The sequence below is a fragment of the Polypterus senegalus genome, chromosome 2 (assembly GCF_016835505.1).
Source record: "Polypterus senegalus isolate Bchr_013 chromosome 2, ASM1683550v1, whole genome shotgun sequence".
Lineage (NCBI taxonomy): Eukaryota > Metazoa > Chordata > Cladistia > Polypteriformes > Polypteridae > Polypterus > Polypterus senegalus.
The window spans coordinates 206,105,326-206,127,163 of NC_053155.1; the positions used below are offsets into that span (position 1 = coordinate 206,105,326).

At 36.0% G+C, this 21,838-nt stretch overlaps 1 protein-coding gene across 15 annotated transcripts in view; it reads left to right on the plus strand.

Annotated features, from left to right (window-relative positions):
* dmd (dystrophin) overlaps positions 1-21,838 on the plus strand; it is a 2,654,580-nt gene that overhangs the window by 2,441,850 nt on the left and 190,892 nt on the right. The window contains exon 1 of one of the 15 annotated variants that reach the window (XM_039745208.1): positions 12,743-12,914. The exons of the other annotated variants lie outside the window; for them this stretch is intronic. Within the exon in view, the coding sequence (XP_039601142.1) occupies positions 12,895-12,914 (20 nt within the window). The 5' untranslated portion in view covers positions 12,743-12,894. Of the gene's footprint in view, positions 1-12,742; positions 12,915-21,838 lie in introns of those variants that run through there. 15 annotated transcript variants of the gene reach the window in all.

Genomic DNA, 21,838 nt, shown 5'->3' on the forward strand with positions numbered 1-21,838 from the left:
CATTTCACTTGTTGTATTGCTTACATGTACGCTATCTAAATTGCCTTTCATAAAGTTTGAATGGTGCATATACTGTATGTGCAAAAAAAGAAAATCATTTACCACTCGCTATAGTTTTATGATAAATCCCTTTGTCCATTGTTACTGTTGTAGTGATAAAATCAGAGGTTGAAAAAACATAACGCACAAGGGTTTCTGATTTTCATAGGGCTCTGAATTTTTCAATATACATTCCCTTCAAGGAGTTTTCTGACAGTGAGTGCATGCCTATTGTAGATATACTGTAGGTCTATAACATACTGTATATGTTTTTGGGCATTTTAGTGTGAAAAAATACTTTTGTAAATAACATAAAAAATTAGTGTGGACAGAGATTGTTTTCTTTTAAAAGCAACATTTTTAAATGAAAATGTAGTAGTGTGGATGTAGTCTAAATCTCCACTTTACCTTTTTTCAAATATGTCTGAACACTAATGTTTTTGCTTCCTTGAGCTCCCTAAATATACTGTTAAAAATCCTTATACTTTTTTAAGTCTTCGACATAAATCTGCACTTTCCTCAGATATCCTCCTATAATGCCATCTGATATCCTGGGGCACCAAAAGTTGCTGTTGCTTAGTAAGCACATTAACCAGTGGCATATAAAAGATGCAAAAGCAGAGGTAAGCAGTGAAGTATATCAAGTTTATTATCTCTCTCAATATAATTTTTAGCACAATTACAGTATTTTGTATTTCCTAATTTATAGCCATCGTCGTTTGAATGTTGTTTTTTAAAGGAATCAATAACACTTATGACCACATTTGTGATCAGGAAAGTGTGTCTGGTGAGCCATCAAAAATGTGCTAACAGAATTCTGCTGCATTTGTTTCAGTAGCCAGGTTTATAGTTTTAAATGTTTTAGTAAGATGGCCAAATGCCTCTTGTGATTGGCAATGAGCCCCTCTATGAGGATCAGTCTGATTAATTAGACTCCCTTCTGTTTGGTGTGGCATTTAGGCGCTGCCACCTGTACTTGTTAGATACCCTAATTATGATGATGAGAGTTACATTCCCCAGAACAGATTTCCAATCTGTTTCTCAGAAGTATACACATCTGATGTGCACGTTTTGATTGCTTCCCAGGTTTAAACTGCTCCCTCTATGCAAGCTGCAATTTAAACATAGCAATGAGTCATTTAACAAAGGTTCCCACAACCCGTAACATGCAGTACTTATAAGGCAGTAAGGGTTTCAGGAGCTAAACTAGTGAAAAGTTTAAAAAAATGATAAAACATTTTTAGTAATGAATGCATTGATTTGGCACATCTATGCTTTGAAAAATCCTGTTCTGACAAGTCTCCATTGTATTTCTCCTTTCTTGGTAAAATAGTGAGCCCACCCACCTTCTCTGATCATCCAGCACTAACTCTCAATGGCCAACCTCTGTTTCCAGATCAAAGAGTTAGGCTATGGAATGCGTTTTGCAAAACCATCATGGAATTAGAACCTAGTTGCACATAAAAAAAGACTAAAGAGAACAAAGCAAAACAACCCCTGTACACAATGCCTTCTTGTTTTATTCAGGTGGTCTTAACCCTTTTGGCTTTTCTTAAAAGCTAATCCAATGCTTCAGGTTCAATTTCAGTGCTGCATAGCTGATGCTGATTTCCTGGATGAATGGAGGGGTCCTTAAAATAAATCAGGTTTTATTAAAAAACAAAATTAGAGACACTCAATTACTGGTATAAAAGGACTCATTCGTACTGCTGTAGAATAACCTTTCTAAGGACATGATTTCCTGTGCACAGCTGTTCTATTACTTTATGTGCTTTTATATTTCAAATATGTTTAAACTATCTATGGCCACTTTCATACATTTAGGCTAATTACAGTGGGCATGGAAGTATTATTTTTTTGCTCTGGTTTATATTCTAGAAAACAAATGACCAATTGTGCCATGTGTTTTATTAAACGGTCTTCACACTTTCAAAGAAACATAATTGGTCCAAATAGTGGACAAATGTATGGCCTATTATAGAAATGGACAGTGCTGTTCAAAAGTGTCACAGTAATTAAGCTTAAACAAATTAGGGAATTTTAGTGCAATTGTATCAAGCCTGTAAGTCTAGCACACATTACAACAGGTACAGAACATGTCTAATTTCATTAAAGTATTTTAATGGTGATTTCAAACTGGACACCAAGCTGATTAAAGAATAAAGGGTGTAACACTACAGTTTAAAGCCAATGGAGAGCTGCAGTGGTTTTATTATAATGTCACTGCAGGACAATTTCTTATATTGCTTAAGTACAAGCATAGTGAAAATTATTTCACTGACTGTACAAATGTGGTATGTGCCAGTTTATATTCAGTAGATTATTTGCTCATTGTTTGCTCATTATTTGCTCATGCGTGGAGTTTGCATGTTTTCCCTGTGTCTGCGTGGGTTTCCTCTGGGTGCTCCGGTTTCCTCCCACAGTCCAAAGACATGCAGGTTGGTTGCATTGGCGAATCTAAATTGCCCCTAGTGTGTGTATGTGCCCTGCGGTGGGCTGGCGCCCTGCCTGGGGTTTGTTTCCTGCCTTGCTCCCTGTGTTGGCTGTTATTGGCTACAGCAGAACCCCATGACCCTGTAGTTAGGATATGGCAGGTTGGATAATGGATGGATGGATAGATTTGCTCATTTAAGAATCATTGCCTTGTTATGACACTGACACATCTACACATTGGCCCAGCTGACAAGTAAAGAGAGGGCTAAGTAACCGATACCTATATAGTTCAGGCATTCCATTTCATATTTAGTGTGCCAACATGTATTACTGAAAAAAACATTGAAAACCCTTGACCCATTTCAAACAATTCAGTTTAAGGAGTTTCTAAGATTAGGTTAGAAGAGACCAGTACAGGCTCATACGTGTCATGCATTTAAGTAAGCAGTGGCAGGATGGAACTTTTGTTTTTGTGTTAGGCCTTTTATAGTCCCATTTTGAAGAGTGTAACCAGAAGGAGTGATCTTAATTGGGTCAGCCTGACCTTTTGACATTTTTGGGTAGGATTAAACTCACTAAACTCTCACTGTCCCCTTTGAGGCATATCTTGCACACCTCAATTTCAGTTTGTTTGTTTAGAAATGAACGGACTCTAAGGTATTCAGAGTTCTCACTCTTCTCCCCAGATTCTTTCTTTGTGTTAACACACAGGACTCTACCAGCAGAAGACAGAACAAACTGTGACAACAAATACACATTGTGGAAAGATGTTGCAAAAGCAAGTGAAAAGATTAAATAACTTCTCAGGTCTCTTCAGATTAGGCAACTTTTCCAGTGATTTTCAGTCATACACTTAATTTACATAATCTTGGTAAGTTGGAGGCATTCAGCGGTGCACTCCAGTGAAGCTAATTGCCTAATGAGACATCCCCAATGCCTGAGACCAATAAGTCTGTGATTCACTACAATAAAATGAAACAGGTTTGAATTTGTCTTTAGATGTAGGATGTGGGCTCTATGTGCATGAGAGCTGACAACCAATGAAATCTCAGGCTCGTCTTTCTTATGTATTGTGTTTTACACACTAAAACAGAATGGAAAAAAGAAAAATAAAAGGTAGAGACTGTGGCTGAACTTGCCATACTTGTTAACCTTCATATCACATTAGCTCTGAAAAGCAGCAAGTTATGTGCTGTAACAAAAAGGGGTAACCACCTGTCCAGCTGTGCTGGAAAGTCGGCACTCTGTTGATAAAGTAGACATAAGCAGTGATTTTCAGTCATTTGAACTAACATAGTGCAACAAGATCAGCAACTGGGGTTGGCAAATCTAATGTACCTTATGACGAGAAGTCATGCATTATCACATCAGCATCTTTTGTTAAAATCGTTTGTTTCAAATTAAATAGAATAAATAGTAGTTTGGGCCTTTTGAGCTATAGCAAATGTTTCTCTCCCTAATTCAGCACATGTACCAGTTCTTCTTCTTGTGGATTGGAGATCCTTTTTTGTATCATTAATAAGGGACATTGTCTGTAGCTGTGTTGTGTCAATCCAATAGTAGGCTACGCTTCCATTTTTCTTGGCTAAGAACATTTACTCAGGTTAGAGTCAACTCCTTTCAGAGTTGTCTTTAACAATCAAACATGTGGCGGTAATGTTCCACACATGATTCTAATGGCTGAGGGGAACTGAAAGAACAATAATAATGTTTTCACTATTTATTTAATAATTTATTTAAAAAGGAACAGTATTTTGTTGGAATTTTAAAATTTCCTTGTGGTAGGCTTCCTCAATGAATATCATGCACTTTTCCACTATTTGTTGCCCATTTTTTTTATATATTTAATAATTTGCACTGCAATGGACCTAACTTGGATCAGTATTGTTTAGGAAAAATTCTTATGGGCTAATTTAATAAATATATTTTAACTGAGTTTTGGGTTAAAATAAATTAAACATTTACAAAATCTTGCAGCGATCCCCTTTTGAATCAGTATATTGTGACAGAGATGCAGTTTCCTTTAACTAGGCTGCTGCATTTTTGCTGTAGTGCAGGGTGTTTGCTTGATGCAGGATAGACCCTGTGTCTATCTTTCGTATGTATTTACCTTCACTGGACTAACGTTGTTCTCCCTCCCTCTTTGTGTATTGAATAGTATGTGTGATTAGTTTAGAATAGGCTCAGATGTTTGGCATGCTAGCTTAAAAATGGTGTGGCAGAGAACAAGAAGCTACTTGTGTCATTAGTGAGTGTTTCGAGCTCTACTCAGCTTTGGTTGTAAATAAGCATCAGTTTGCTTTCATTCCCAGTATTTCCAGACTTGTTCCTCTTGTTTGGTTACCATATTATTTAAGAGGGCTTGCATTCAGCAATAAAAATGATCAGTATGTCTCTGTGAGTTATGCTTTAAATGACTCTACAGACATATACAATCTATTTTTGTATTATTTACAAATGAAAGGTTTGGCTTGTATTTGCTTCCACACATAAATGTTTTTAGCCTATACTAGAAAAGGCATTTTACCTAATGTCAGATGCTATATGAGAATAAATTTATGCCTAAATGTAAGCTGTTATACAAACTCCATTTAAAGTGTGAACATTCAGAGACAGAAAGTGGGAGCAGATACACCTTAATGTCAGGTACAAAATTCATTTTATGTCATTTATTTTAGCTAGAATAAATGACCCATAAAAACGAATTACTGAATGGAAAATGGACATGATAAATACTACATCTTTAATTGTACTAATTTTTACAAACAGTATTTGAATAAAGGCAGCAAACTGGCACAGTGGATATTGCCGCTGTCTCACAGATTTAGTATCCAGGATTCAAGTGCTGTGCCTGGTCATTGTCTTCGTCGAGCTGGCAATGTTCTCGATGCATTTTCTGGAAGGAACACTGGATTTTCTGCCAGATCCTCAAAGACATGCAATTCTAAACTGTCCTTGTGTAAGTATGTGTGTGTGTGAGAGAAGGTACCATGTTGGACTGGTCCCTTGTCCAGGACTGATTCCTGTCTTGTGCACAGTGCTGCTATGATAGGCCCCAGCCCACTGCAGCCTTAAATTAGAATAAGTAGTTTTCAGAATGTTAATATTTTGAACAAGATGATAAATAGAGCAGCCACTGTGCCCTTCTGCTAGCTGTCTATTACAATGATTTAAAATCTGCCAGTAAGCACTGCCACCCCTTCTTTAGGTCTTTCCTCTGACCCAAGTCATTCAGACACAACCGATCAGTCAAGACCTTACCATACGTTTTCACTGCTGGCCCATTTTTAGTCAGATGGTGACTTCCTCTGCCTTAATATCTACTTCATGCAGTTACACCTGTAGTAAAAGTGAAGTTGGATGCTATTCTCTCATTGTCAAGTTTTTTGTATATCTCATTTTGAGCGGGTTTGTGTGTGGGAGGAAAATTAAGTGCACAAAGGGGACAAAAAATTATTTTTCAGTTAGCATCACACCTTTCCAAAATACAATACAATGTATTTTTTGTATAGCCCAAAAATTACATAAGAAGTGGCGTAATGTGCTTTAACAAGCCCTGCCTTTTGACAGCCCCCGAGCCTTGACTCTCTGAGAAGAGAAGAAACATTGGGAAAGGCAGTTCAAAGAGAGACCCCTTTCCAGGTAGGTTGGGTGTGCAGTGGGTGTCAAAAAGAAGGGGATCAATACAATACAATACACAGAACACAAGTAATCCTCAATACAATATAGTAGTGCAATAGAAATATTACAAGTACAGAGCAGAATTCAACAGTAGATGATATCACATAACACCAGGCTTTAATACCCCTTTTTTCGTATCACGAAAAAACAAAACCTTTTGAATTTTTTTCATGCAAATGTGTTTTCTCAGAGACAGTTTACTAGATATTTAGTCCTTATTTGGCCATATTTCAAGGACAGAACACATTTACAGACACAGCAGTTTAATTTGCCAGTCATGCACACATCTCAACCCTTAGCAAAGACCTCATGCAAAACCCATTTTACCTAACCTACTGCAGCTCCTGAAAATCACTTCCTGACTAATCTGTCTACCAAAAAATTGTGTATGCCTTGCAAAGCATCTCGTGATGGTGCTACTGACAAAGGTGATATACTAAATAAAGAGTGATTGTTGTTAGAATTGATAGTGAGAAAGTAAATGGAAAAGTAAATTAAATAGGTTTAGTAACTTGGAAGCAGCCTCTTCTAATAAAAAATAAAAAATAAAAATGTTATGTATTGGTAAATAAGGTTACTTTAACAAACCACCTAATAAAAAGAGCAAATGTGCTAACATTATGGTGTCTGAAACTTGCTATGCTGGATTTCTGGTTCATATTACTTCACTATTTTGCCTTTCTTTCTTAACAACCAAAGCTTCTTTTTCCTTTTTGCTGCTTATTTTGTAGATTGCGTCAAAATGCATGCCGACAAAAAGCTTTTTAGAAGGTCTAAGCAGTCAATGTTGAGGATGTGCTTAGTAGACAAACATATCAACATAATGTAAAAAATACATTTATTCATTTTTGATGTAATCACTCCAGCATGAGATCTAAAGATTAAAAAAGAGGGTGTGTGTGTTGGGGGATTACTGTACCAGGCAGCTCTTAAAACCGCAATCTACATGTGCCAGAGAATCTGCTTAAAAGTAATGGTGATTTATTTCTAAATATAAGAGCAGGTTTGGGTCTTTCAATCTGTAATTTTCCAGTGCCCTTATTTCAATTGGAGGGATAATTTAATGCTAAAATTGCACAAGCTCTGAAAGGTACTGCAATGTAACAGTGTCTTAAAGGGTATCTTCCATAATGAATACAAATGGCCACCATTCAAGAGCATTTACTTTGCAAATTACAGGAAAAACACTAAATATAAATGTGAATAGGTAACTAATAAAATGCTCATTTTGCACTACTTTGACTTTATAGATCTCTAATATGGGAAGAGAGGAGTTATCAAAGGTGGATCAATTCGGAACACTCCTGTCCTAGTTGTTCTTCAAATGACACTATTACTTTCATTTATTTCTTTAATCCACCTCATCTGTTCTTATTCTTATGATTGGCATACACTCAATTAAATAGGTTTAATGATTCTAAAATTGCAGTTCTTCTTTGTATGACAATGAATGAATGGCACTCTGTTCTATGAAAAGTGAATTACTCTTGTGCACCACTGAAATATTGAATTTTATTTTCTAAATGTCATTTAATCTACACTGTAATTCTTCTATCCATTCATTTTCAATACTTGCTTCTTCGTGCTCATCAAATTTTACAGGCTTGTTTTATTCATGTCTCATAATGGAAACAACCCTGCAGCTGGATATCGCAGGCAATCAAAAAGATTTCATGATACTAATACTCATGAAAAATGTTTGCAAAAAAACTAAGTGAATGAACGGGAATTCCAAATAAGATGTCTGTGAGGTATTTTATACACCAACAACAAATCAACACAACATATGTATTAATAAAAACCTGTTAAACCTTAACTTTACATTATTACTTGGCTACTGTCTAACAATCATTTATTTATTTTTTAAATAAAAGCCAAACTGTATCTCCAGTTACATATCTGTAGTTTTGGTCTAAACTATTCTTTAAGTGATAATAGATTGTACATCCTTAAAATGTAATTTCCATTCTCATCACAGAACTACAATGGCATTTCTTTCCATTTTGAAGGTCTTTCATCTGCAGTGCTTCCTAAAGCTCTGTACTGGACCAGCTTTTTTGTCTCCATGGGGTATATCAGCTCTGTACTGTAATGTATGTACACTGATAACACCCAGTTATACATTATTACATAATTACATCCCAGCCATGGACAAGCACACTACCTGCCCCAGTGATGCAAATATGTGGACGCTGATAAACATTTATTTATGTCATTGATCCATCCACCCTTTATGACACACATTTATTCAAGCTTGAGGTTGCAGGGGCTGCAGTGTATCCCATTTGTGCTGAGCAGAAGAAAGGAAAAAAACACACAGGCAAAGCATCATTAGCATAATAGCAATAAAATCTGGATGTTTTAAGTAGTGTCTCTGATACATCAAGGTGCTTGACTTGGAGAGCCTATTCTTTAAACATACTTACTTTTGTGTGTCCACACATGGAGAAGTCCAAGATTAAGCTGTTCTTAAATTACACTGTAACTTACATAACAATTCCACAGTTTGACACCTCCTCTGTTTAAAAAAATGTTCAACTTTTCTTTCACTAAAAATTTAACATAGATTACTGAACTTGTTTTCTCAATACATTTCATGTAAGACCTTATTAACACATTTTTTAAAAAGCTGCTGCAAGTATCTAACGGTATGAAATAGTTTAAGACATGATCACATAAAGTAGTCATCTGATCTGACAATAGTCACCCTATCTATTTTAGTCATATTTAACATACTGCTTCTCATTAAAAAGCCCTACGTTCAAGCATCTGAAAATATCTGTCAACACACCTGATCCTTTATCAGCTTGCGAGAAAGCAGATATCCTGTAAAAATGTCCTTTATGCAATTCTAAAGCTACTGCACTACTTTCAGTAAAAGTTTGTTCGGCTTGCTGAAATCCTATTAAACTCCCTGCAGAACCCAACACATAAACTTAAGCATAAATATAATCATGCACCATTCCAAAGCCGGATTTATAAAATATGCCATTAATTCTGAATGTACAACTAATTATGAGATAATAATACTTGCCCCAGGCTTGTTTCTTTGCCTTCTTAGCCTGAAGGTGAGGCCACTCTTTCAAACTGGACTGTCAGTGCAATAACAAGAAAAATAACAGACAGACACTAGAAAAACAAACACTACTTATTGCCAGTTGATAAAATGTTCATCTAAGACAAAACACTTTATTTGGCACCATTAGGAGAAAAAGGCCAGGGAAAACTGGGAATTAACGGTGACAAACGATAGCACCAAGATTTAAAATTGCATTCTTCTTAGTGTTACTGACTGTACCTTACCTTCATGTTTAAAGTTATGGGCAATTAAAAATGTGGAGGAAATTAATATGTAACAGATTTACAAACAAGTTTGGTGATTTACAAGTTCAGAATTCAGGCCCTTTGCTTATGCTCTCCTTTAATTTGTATAATGGTATTCCTGTTTAGTTATTATTACTGAGGAAATGTTCATACAGTATATACCTAATTTTCCAAGATCTAAAATTATGTATAATATTAGATGTAGCCATAGTAAATCTCCTCTCAATAGTTAGTATTAGTATATTTACATTTGCTAGTCTTTTTCTATAATATCCTTCACCTATTTTCAAAATCCTCTAATTGCAGTACAGAGTCATGGAAATTAGGAGTCAACCCTGGCAACTATGGGCACAGGGTAGGAGCCAAACATGCCCAGGTCACAATTCAAATACGTACAGTCATACCAAGCTAATTTAGCACAGCTAAACCACATATAAAACAAGGCTGTGGACTCTGAGGAAGCAGTAATTCCAAGAGGAGTACCCATTCAAACATGGGGAGCATATACAGATTTTACAGTTACATTACCCTGGCTCTGAATATACATGTAGGTAACTGAAGTCAGCATTTTTTTAAGCAGCCACATCACATGCACTGCAGCGCCTTTTTTAAATCTAATAGCATAGCTGTAATTTTTTAAGTGTATTTGTGCATTATGTTATATTCTGATTAATGAAGCCTTAACAAAAAGTAAACCTGCTGACATTATTTACTATAGATCAATTCTGTGTATACAAAGTATTTAAAATGATAACTTTTAATATACTAAATATGTTTTATGGTGTACAAACAGCAATTATATATATATATATAGATACTGTATATATATATATATATATACAGTATATACATATATATATATATACTAATTTCAAGCTGAATTGAAATTTCGATGATCCTGCTGCTTCCACTGCAGCACCAGACTATGAGTCTCTTACTTTGCTCTAGCAGGACTACAGAAGCAGCAGGATTATGAGAAAATCAACAAAATGCTTTAGGCCAGTGTGACTTAGAACCCCTTAACTTTTCTTATTCTGATTTTTTTTCCTTGTTTAATTCCAGCAACTCCTTCATAGTGAATAAATGTACAGTAGATGCAGATGGTATCAAGTCTACTGTCTTAATGTTGGCTCCTTTTTTGTTTTGTATTTCACTGTTAATTGGGTGCTATTTAAGAAAACAATTAATCCAGCCATGGCTTAGATATGAGTGATCTAATATAAAAATATACTGTAACAGTCACTCTAGACTAATTAAACCCCTTTACACTTAAAAAAAGACTTGTTTAATGTTCTTTGTGAAGTTAACTGAGAAGTAAACCCCACAATATTGTTAACCTGTGAGACTGCTGATGAAGAGTTGGAACAAATTATCTAATTAAACAACAAGCTTTATTAATTAATTGGTCATTTTTGATTAATCAGGGTAGACCAGTTGTTAGTAGTGTTTTCTGAGTGCCAGAACCATGGATTCAACTCACAATAGTCTGTGTATCCTCCCATGTCTTCTTGTATTTTTCTTGTTTGAATTTCCTCCCATATCCCTAAAACATCAAGCTTAGATTAACAGACAGCAATGAATTGACCCCGTGTGAATGTGCCCAGCAATTGGTTGGCACCTCTCTTGCACCCAGAGCATCTGGTAGAGGTTTTGACTACCTCAAATTCATCAAATGGGATTGTAAAATGAATGAACTGACCCCTGTACTATACCAGTGAGAATTAGATAAAAAGTCCAGACAACATATTTTTTTTTCCATCTGTAGTGTAGTTATTTACAATGGTGTACACATCAATATTGATGATCAGGGTTTTAACAAAAACAAAAATGTTCTCCTCAGATTATATAAACTTTTTTTTAACTGAATAGGCTATCTCATGTTCTTTTTAATTATAAATTAAATTAGGTCTTACATTAATATTCATTACATGAGAGGAAAAAGAAACAAAACCCAGTAGGCTTATGCTTTAGATCATTATCTCTAGAGAGTTCATATTTGGGAATAAATAAAAGACCTCAGCCCATACTGTATGCCTATCACAATTCCCAGTTAATCTTAAATCCCGGACGCCGCCTGTCTAAATTTTAAAAAGCGGAGGAACAAATAAAAATAATGAAAAAAAAAGTATTGCAAACGCACGATCGTTCATCAGTCCATTATTAGCCCGCATTTAGCATAGCGAATCTCATGGTGAAAACCATTAAGCATTTCAAGGAGCAGATTTCAACTCACAGACGACCACCAGTCAGTGAACGAGCCGGTCATCATGTAGAAGCCTTCTGCAGCAATTTAGAATCTATAATGTTTGCGCCGCGGGGTACAGATGTGCCTGTTGTAAATTGGCTTTAAACAGTGGCGTGCATATCGAATGCGGTTTCCGCAAGCTCTGTGACAGTTAATCACGTAGACTTTGTAAAAAGCCCTTCAAGAAGAGAAGGAGGGGGAGGTGAGCGAGTGGGGGTGGTTATAAAGCAGCTGGCAATGGTTCTCACCTTGCCCTGTAAGCCCGTAGACATGAGGTGCGCTTCTTCTCTGATGAACTTCCAAGTGAATTAAAGCAGTTTACATTGGGGGCGGAGAATGGAGACTTTACTGACGCATGCGCCTGGCTCCCGTGCACGCCCAACACCTCCAGGAAGTTTGAGTAAAGCACGGCGAGTGTTAAATGTTATATTACTGCATTTATGTGTTCGTTTGAATGTTTAAGCGCAGCGTGTTTTACGGTCCGATATGGTAAGGCACGTGTCATTATCGCCACAAGTCAGTCCCTTACGACCCTTTCAAATCCAGCTGTATGCAAACATTCATTGACGAATTTTAGTTCTTTTTTTGTTTTACAGATTAAGACTCCTAAAGGCAAACGAATATGCACAGGATGATAGTCGGCGATCAGCTTTGTTATATAGGTGGCGATATCAAGGGTCAGTCGAAAGAATGTCGAGTCTTGAGTTTTCTTGTTTTACATTTCGTGCAGTTGCTATAGCTCGCTGTATCTGACTTCCAACGTATATAAAAATGTGTCACTCAAGTCAGATTTTTTTGTCTTCCATTAAACACTGATTCAGTACGTGAACATCATACTCCTCGACGCCGGCTACGCGCGAATTCGTGCAGTTCAAGAGAGAGCGCGCGCCTGTGATTGTGGGTGGGGTTTGAAAGGGTCTCCTGTATTACCACATCTGCCAGTGCTCGCCACCGCTGCGCTCCGGGAAAAAAGAGGGAGAGAGAGGAAAGAGAAAAGGGCGTGAACGCGCGTACGCGCGCCCTCGCAGTAGTTCCACCTCAGTGCGGTTCACCACTCCAGTGGTGGCGGCTGTGCGCTTCAGCTCCCGTACACTTCGTCTCCTTTCCGTTGTCCTTTTCCCATCTTTGGAACCATCTAGGTGTTATAGGGATTAGTCGTCCTTTCAGCAGCAATGAGGGAACAACTCAGAAGGTGAGTTCGTCTAGCAACATTTGTTTTTTATTCAGATTATTTTCTCTGCAAGCTTAGTCATGGAATTTAGTGCATTCGCGTTAGCATCATCGACAGCGTAATAAATCCCGAGTGGCAGCTACAGATGTTTGCAGAGATACCCAGAGCGAGCTGCAGCAGGTGTCCGTCCATCGCGAAGAAGATCGGTAGCCCCAAGTCTGGCGACTTGGGCGCTGCGCGTACCCGCATCGAAGCGAGACCGTGCGCCTGCCGGGTTGCCTACCCATCTTCGCTTCGCTATGCATTTTACATCAGTCCTGCAGACTCTTTTTATTCCGAGGAAGAGAAAACACGGAGAGATCGAGGTGTGCACTCGGCATGGGTGTCTGTCAAAAAAAGTTTTTCCTCGAAGATTTATTGGTGCACCGATTCTGTTGTCTTAATTTTGTCAAATAAATGCAGTACTTTAAATTAGAACGTGGTGCAAATGGTAGATGTGGATAGCAGAGTAAAGTGGAAGCACTCATCACTGTCACAATAAGTAAGTGTGCACGTGCAAAGTGATGTGAAAAACAGCGGCATCACGGATGGATTACAACACGCTGGAACAAAAAAGACAGTTGCCAGAAATATGTAATATTTCATTACCTTTAGACAGTAAAGGGCACACTAAATAAACGGTGTGTATTCACCAGGCTTTGTGAATTAAGACAGTCTAAAGTGATTTTAAGATAACCGTCACGTGGCAAAGCTGCTACACTGGTTTATTATAAAGTACTTTGAATTGAAAAAGAATATGGAATGTTTTATAAAATTCTATCAAATATTCGATATATCATCAGGGCAGAATAGAACTTGGGACCGGATACTGCTTTAAATAGTACGTTTCAAAAAGAGACCTATCTGAGAATCCTAAAAGCACCTAGTACTGAATATCCTAGTAAAGTGTTGAAGCACATCTGTTCACATAGAGAATCCAGACAGAAAAACTCAAGAAAAGATGCCGTTATTAACAATAAACAGTACAAGAAAATGCCATAAGAAAAAGAAAAATCATGACACATTTAACACTGTATGATTTAATGTGCATTGGATGAAATATTAAACATTGTGTACAAATTTGTGTTAAACACAGAAACTAAATAATAATCATTTTAAATACCTAATATTCCAACTATAGTAGTATAGTAAGACAGTAAACTGTATAAGAAGCTTATTTGATTCAATTGTGTACATTACTTTATCCACTACATGTAAAAAATGATATACATCAGCATAAGGTTAGTAATCACTGCACATTATGTGAAGTGCTTTAAATGCTACAGTAGATGTTCAGTGATAGTCATATTTAATCAATGTCTGTTTCAAAACCACTTAACAAATACAGTATTGAAGGAAAATACAGTGTTTGATACTTTAGTGGCATAACCAGAAATTAGCCTTTCTTGCTAACATTTTTTAAATAATAAAATCTGAGCCTCTTAATGGAAACAAAATTATAAAGTACCTAACATCATAAGCAGCTTCAGAAGATGGATATACTATATTTCCATATCCTTAGAGAAATTCAGGGGCAGATTTCAGCAGTCTTGTAATATGTTTTTCCTTTTGAATAAATTCTTGCAGTTGACTTTCAAAAGTTGGGTTTTTAATTGATGGAGACATTTGTCATATTTTCAAAATCCATCTGTTTAAGTCATTCATTGATTTAGTAGTAGCATGCTCAATTAAAGGAATGCTAGTCATTATGAACCCTTTTTGTAGTGAAAAGTGTTCCTGAATTCTTTCATTTTTCAATACTCAAGACTACACATTTTGTGCCTTAATGGCTAGCATTCTGTTTGCTGAGCATGTTGATTGATTAATGAATAACTTTCAGTTGTTTAGAATCATAAGAACCTGGCAGTTGAGGCTGAGTGTTAAGCCTTTTTGGGGGAGGGTGTTCCCATCATGCTAGTCAGTATTTTTTAAGCCTAATTTGCATGTCTGATAAAGCCTTCACCTTTTTGTACATACATATCATATATGTAATATTATAAAACATGACAAAAGTAAAATATAAAGCCAAGGTATGTTAAAACAATATGTTTTCTAAAGTACTGTTTTTTGCTATATTAAAGCTCTAAATAGCCTCATGTGTCGTCATTTTGAAGCTCATTCACTTGTTTCTTTGTAAGGTATTTATTTGATAGGACATGAGTGCAAACTCATATTCCATTTCGGCTTTCAAACCAGCAGGTGGAAATCAGAAATTGTCCACTCTGCCATTACGTAATCTAGTCATTCACCTTTAGTGAAATAAGCTGGATACAGCTCTTTAATTTACAATGCTGGGAAACAACACAGACATTCATATGTTTTTGCAGCAAAGCTCTACTTAACATTGCATGCTATCTCTGAAGACACTTATTAAGGAAAAGCCTCAATAAGGAATTATTTCATTAACACCCAATTAATATTTTAATTAGTTTATCACTGCCTGTTTACATTATGTAAATTAGGAAACAAAGTGAAGTATATACAAGAAATTGGAAACAACATTTTAAGTAGTTATGAGATTTCTAATTCACCAAAACACAGTCACAACTGCTTGCAATCCATTATGTAAGGAAAACAGCTAACTGATGTCTGCCTTTTTGGCTATGCAGTGCAAGGAAGTTTTAGTGCATTTCTGCCAATTTTTAGCTCTCGAGATTGTTAAATTACGCCTGAGCTTGTTTCTTTATTAAAGTCTTCAGATCTCTAAAACACATTCATTATGTTAGTTGATTCCTGTTTAAAATTCTTGTTGATTTGGGTTTATTAACACCAATCTTTAGGAGGAACATCTGAAAATCTTTCGATTCAGTTTTAAAATGCACTTTTATATTGTCTACTGCTATATGAATGTCAATTTATGTCTATAGTATGGCAGTCTTTGTTTTCTATTTTTTTTATTCTACAATAATTTATGTAGATGGTTGCCAGTGTGCCTGGCAGTGTCCACTGTTAGGATTTAAAGCGTGTTTGATCAGATGTTAGGCATCACTCAGATGTACAGCTTCTCTGACACGGGGTGAAACATTGAAACGTGGGAAGCCTTTCGAACTGCTGACTAAGGTTTGCTTTAGTGGATAAGGCACTAGCTTGAGAGGTCTAGAGTGTAAACAGAGGGCTAAGAAGGATTTTTTTGTTCCTTCTTAAGTTTTGTTTCTTAATAAAATGCTTAATATGTTTACATGTTAAACCTTTTTTTAGGTAGTGTTAACTAAGTAACATAGTTAACTGTAAATGCATGGTAATCTGTAATCGGAATGTAATTGACACCATTAATTTATATAACTATACATAAATAAGAGTTTGTCTTGTCCTATATGTTCTCTTTCTTCATTTTTTTCTCCTCTTTCTTAGGAACTGTAAAGATGTATAAAGTAAGACATTTTCAGTGAAGCATATAGTCAGAGCAAGGTTTGATCACACCTGTCAAAATATACCAAGGTTTATCAAGCAGACTAACCCTTTCAGCTTCAATACAGTTTTACACATAGTACATGCATATCCATTTATTCATGCATAATGGTTATGAACGTTTTCACAACGCAGTCTCACTGAAATTGGAGAATTTCTGATTGACAGAGAGATGATGTCAGGTTTTTAATAGTTTAATTTACTGTTCAAGAAAATCAGATTATCCTAATTCTTACCAGTTTTGGAGTGGCATCTAATTGGCTTGTTGGTGACTGTGGACATCTTTTACAGTACCTAGTTCACGGTACTTTATTAGTTTGGAACGGCATATTTTATAAGTAGGGTTAAATATTGTTGAATATAATTTTATAAGCCTTTTTTTTATAAGTACAGTAATTAACAGTCGTATAAGCAATAGTTCATTTAAAAGAAAAATATGCATAGAGAACTGGCTGAAAAACTGCCAAAATGGTTAAATGTGTTTATTGCTAAAACAGTGACATTAGTGTAGGACTGATCATCGAACCACTGCAAAGGGAAAAAAAGGTTAAAGGTTATTTCCATGCTGGAAAGGAAAGAGGGTTAAAGACCCAATGTTTCAGCTGTATAGCCTTCATCAGGTATGCTACTGAAAAGTAAAGAGCAGGTAACCTATATAGGATATGAGGGCGGGAACAAAGCCAGGGCATGTGAAAAGAAAAAAAGGTGAGAGTAGGTTAGGAAAAGCTGTCATTAAGGAATATGAAGGGGTTAATTAAAAAGTTAGCCAAAAATAATTTCAGATTTTTAACCTTGCTTTGTCAGTCAAGTAAAAATGAGACCTTTTCACAATTTAGTCATACATTTCAAAATTAAATACAACTAAAATGTAGAGACAATACAATGCAGTTACTGCTGTTTGTGTTTGCGAATATATCCCAGATAGTTTATCCTGAATTAGAAGAGCAGGTCCTGAAAGGAGATTAATAATGTAAATGTAGGACTGTTGTTAGCCTTGTTGTCTCCCAGCACCAAATTCCAGCCAAGGCGCAGCCTGTGAGAATTTAACGCATTCTTACAGTTTACACATTCTAATTGCATCTGTGTGATTTTTTTTCTCTGGGTACTCGGATTTCCTTCCCACATCCCAAAGAGCAGTATATTATGTTGCCTGGTGACGAAAATTTGGATCTGGGCTACTAGTGAACTGCCTAGCCATACTTGGCTATTTATTATCTTGTGCCCAATTTTGATTTTCACCTCTTGTTCATGGGTATTTAATGCACTGAATGGTTTAAATAATAAACTAACACATTAATTAAAGCTGTAAATATACTATGTACTGTATTCACCAGGATGGGAACCACCAAGTGCACCCCATGATATGCTGATATCCTGATACCTGATTCACTATGCAATAATATTGCAGTTTTTTCTACAATTATTGCAATGTTTTATAATAAATAGTAATTGTAGTTTAATTCTGTGAAATATTGCAAATTATTCACTTTTTATTTCATTGAGATTAAGGTTGAAAACATATCCATATAGGCAAACATGCCAATTTGTTACAGCTAATCAGAGAAACCATTGACATAATCCATACATTTTAATTAGTTTTAGTAGTGGAAATGGATTTCAAGTATCTCATCATTCTCCACAGTATGAGTAGGAATATTCAGTTACTGGCGGTATTATGACCCAACTCAGTTTTAATCAATATGTTTTGGAATGTTGTTTGTTTTCATACTATAGATAATAGTGAATTACTGGTTGTAATTACATAATTACACATAATTATAAAATGTTAAAATCTCTCCTTTGAACTCTTCAATGGAAGAAAAATATCAAGAAATAAATCTTATGCATCTACAGTAAAATATTCTCACTTCAAATGTTTGCCAATGAGCTGATTCACTTTTCATTTGCAGTTTACTAAAAACTAAGAGATAGAAATATTTTTCTCCACATGTACAGTTTTGATACAGAGTACTTATCAATTACTTATTAGTCTCTCAACTTGTGAGGTACCCAGAAATTTCCTTTATAAAGCAGGAAGATATGGTTGAAGCCAGAGAGCTTTCCTAAAGAATGTATACCAGGAAAGTGGTTTAAAAAAGCATAATAAAGACATTTATGAACATAGGTTGGCCCTTTTGACCTTACTAAAGGCAAACTTCAAATACTGTAGCCTAATTGGTAACCTGCTGTTTTCCAGTCAAGCCAAAGGGATAAAACAGGATATACTCAAACATTCATAAGTTTTTAAGAAACTAACCTTATTTGCCATCCTTTTTAAGGACAGCTTTAGAGGCTTTGAGGTAATATATCAACTTGTGGTAAGGCCATTTCAGGGGTTTCTTATGTTAAATGTAACATTATCACTGCATGTGATGTACCTGCTGTGTAAATGCCCAAGAAGATGATAATGTTACCATATATCATCTCTTACTTAAGTTAAAATGTAAATTGGATTCTGGCAAAAAAGGTGTTGTTTACTTGTGATTGTTGTTCATGCCCTGTAATGTGTCTAGATAAGACAAATACAACTGCGTATACAAGATGCCTAAAACAAAAGCCACACTACCCTATTCTCAGATAAATGTATGGTCACAAGGTATTTTAAGGAAGATGATCAGAGGGTGGATGATCTAATATTCACTGTGATTGAAATCATCAGGATTGCCCCATTGGCGGTAATATTAATAACCACATGTTACACAGAGATGCCTTTCACGTTTTTAAGTTCATTTTTATTACTCCCCATTTACTAAATGAGATGACTATATTTTGTTGTTTACAAAGACAGTTTATTTTCCTTATTTACAGTATGATTGTTAGAATTGTGTTATGTTTGTGTTTTATTTCATGTAGTTTTCATGTTAAGGATTAAGGTCTCAAAATGTGTCAGTCTTCTTAGCACCATGTTGGTATGGACAGAGGAGTAGTCAGCCTGGCTGACAATGGATACTAGCAGCATTTTGGCCTCTACAGAAGAACAAATGACAGAAATTAGTTTCTCTGTATTTCACTTTCATTCTTATTTAAAATTTCAGGAAAACAAAAACTCATTAAGTATGTTTTTATATATTTAGATGCTCTTTGTTCTTGGCACAATCTAAATTTGTGTCTTCCCATTTGTATTTTACTTTGTGCTTTTGGTGTTATTATTTATTTACAGTAGTATTTCTTTTTATATTTTAATTTGTATTGCTTCTTTTGCCTTGAAACTCCTACTTTTTATGATTTCAAGGTTGTGAAACATCCTGAATACAATTTTTTATGTGATTGGCAATTTACTTTTGGTTTAGGTGTGATAATAAATAATTATTATCCAGGAGTGGTTGATATGCTGGTTGATCTGGCATACCAAATGTATATTTTCTTGTGGTATGGATATCAAAAGAAATATTTGCAGATGATTAGTGGAAAATTTTAAAATGTAAATCTGCTTGTATCTCAAAAGTTCAAACCTGTGCATGAAAAATAAAACTGTAAATATGATTATATGCCATTGTATTAGTGTCTTGAAGGTGACATTCTAGAGTAGGGACTTTCTTGTTAATTATATGTAATAAGTGAGCTTACCCCTTTAAGACTATTGCTCAGAGTGATGTGTGGTTCAACTAGATGTATACCTCCAATGTCCATGAACCCAATCTACTCTAACCATCCAAAGGATTAAGTGGGTTTGACAATATATGTATGTTTAAAGCCAGTGGGTTGAAGCAGGGTGAGTGAATGGGAAGAAACTGTGCCTTGTCCTGTGTTTGCTTGGTTGCAGCCTGAGTAAGTGGGAAAGAGAGTAAGTGAGAACCCTTTTATTGGGTCTAGATTGTAAGGTAAATGCTTGTTATTAAATTAATTTGAGAAGCAGAACTTTAAAAAAACTTTCAATGGGTAAAAGACATACCTGTGTGTAGACTTAATCATTAATACATTTGTTTAAAAAATATGTTTTAATCTGAAAAGTATATGCAAATTCATTATACTACATTATCTACTGATACTGTGAACATATTTAAATATACCATGTTATGATTTTTTGACCATACCTCTCATTCCTTTTGTCATCATTTTATTTATATCTCAGCATTGGCATTTTGATTTTTAGTTTGATTGAGGGTGCCGCCATCTCTTGTTGTGTTATTATGACTATAGCCTTCTGATTTATCATTGCCATGACCAGTTGCTAGTGAAAATGTATCATTGTTATTTCAGTCCCCAATGCAGTGAAAGATGGTGACATTGTCTCATCAGTGTCCAAGTTTGTGAATAAATTTCAAAATCTTTGCATGTAATAGTTGGTATTAAATCTCTGTAAGAACTAGAGCCGTGTGATGTCCCAAAAGTTCACATTGTTGCTTCAAGTCATCGACCGATGTACCTCAGGGTTAGAGAAATAGAGAGATACCTGTGGATTGAGAATAATTAGCTGCTCTATTGCTCTACAACCAGTTTTCTTGTAGTACTCTGTTTTGTCAATGTCTTGCTCCTCCTCCCAATTCATTATTACTTTTACACAACATCCTCCCTGTTGGAGTTTGGAGTGTATGTATATTAGTACATGATATCAGAGGTTTGGGTGTTTTCTTGAATTTATGTGCATCGATGGTACCGGTCCACTTCAAACACTATCCTCAAGACCAAACAAGCTCCACCATGCCGCCACTTGCCGTATCTGACGCCAAAATGTCCATTGTATAGTTTATGTAAAATGTAACACCACAAGGATAGACTCAAGCCGCCCCGTGACCCTGCCCAAGAGAAGTAAGTTAGGAAAAGGACTTGTGAATGAGAAATACTATAAAATCAAAATCAGAATATCTTTATTGTCATTGTAACAAGTACAACGGAATTAGGTGCAGTTCCTGTGGTGTCAAAATTTAAATAAATATAATTACAAAGGGATAAGAAAGGATAAGAAGTAATAAGGTAGAACACAAACATTCAACATAAGACCTTCATTGCACATGAACACTATTGCACAAGATGTCATCTATTGCACTTCTGCATTAGAGGTGATTAGGTGGCATTCAGTGCCCTGATAGCAACAGGGTAGAAACTGCCCTTCAGTCTATTAATCTTTGGTTTGATGCTCCTATATCTTTTGCCTGATGGCAACACTTGGAATATGTCATTATCGGGGTGTGACGAGTCTTTTAAGATGTTTTCTGCTTTCCTGAGGCAGCGAGAGCTGTGCAGTTCATCCAGAGAGGGTAAAGAGCAGCCGATGATCTGCTGGGCAGTCTTTACGATCCACTGAAGTGTTTTCCTCTGTGCTGTTGTGCAGCTGGAAAACCACATGCAGAGGCAGTAGCACAGGATACTCTCAATAGAACAGCGATAGAAGGACACCAGCAGTTTTTGGGGGGTGTTATTTCTCCTGAGGAGTCTCAGGAAATAAAGTCTCTGCTGAGCCTTCTTCGCCAGCTCAGCTGTGTTCACACCCCAGGGCAGGTCTTCTATGATGTGGACTCCCAGGAAGTCTGACACCCTGTCCACACAGTCCCCTCCGA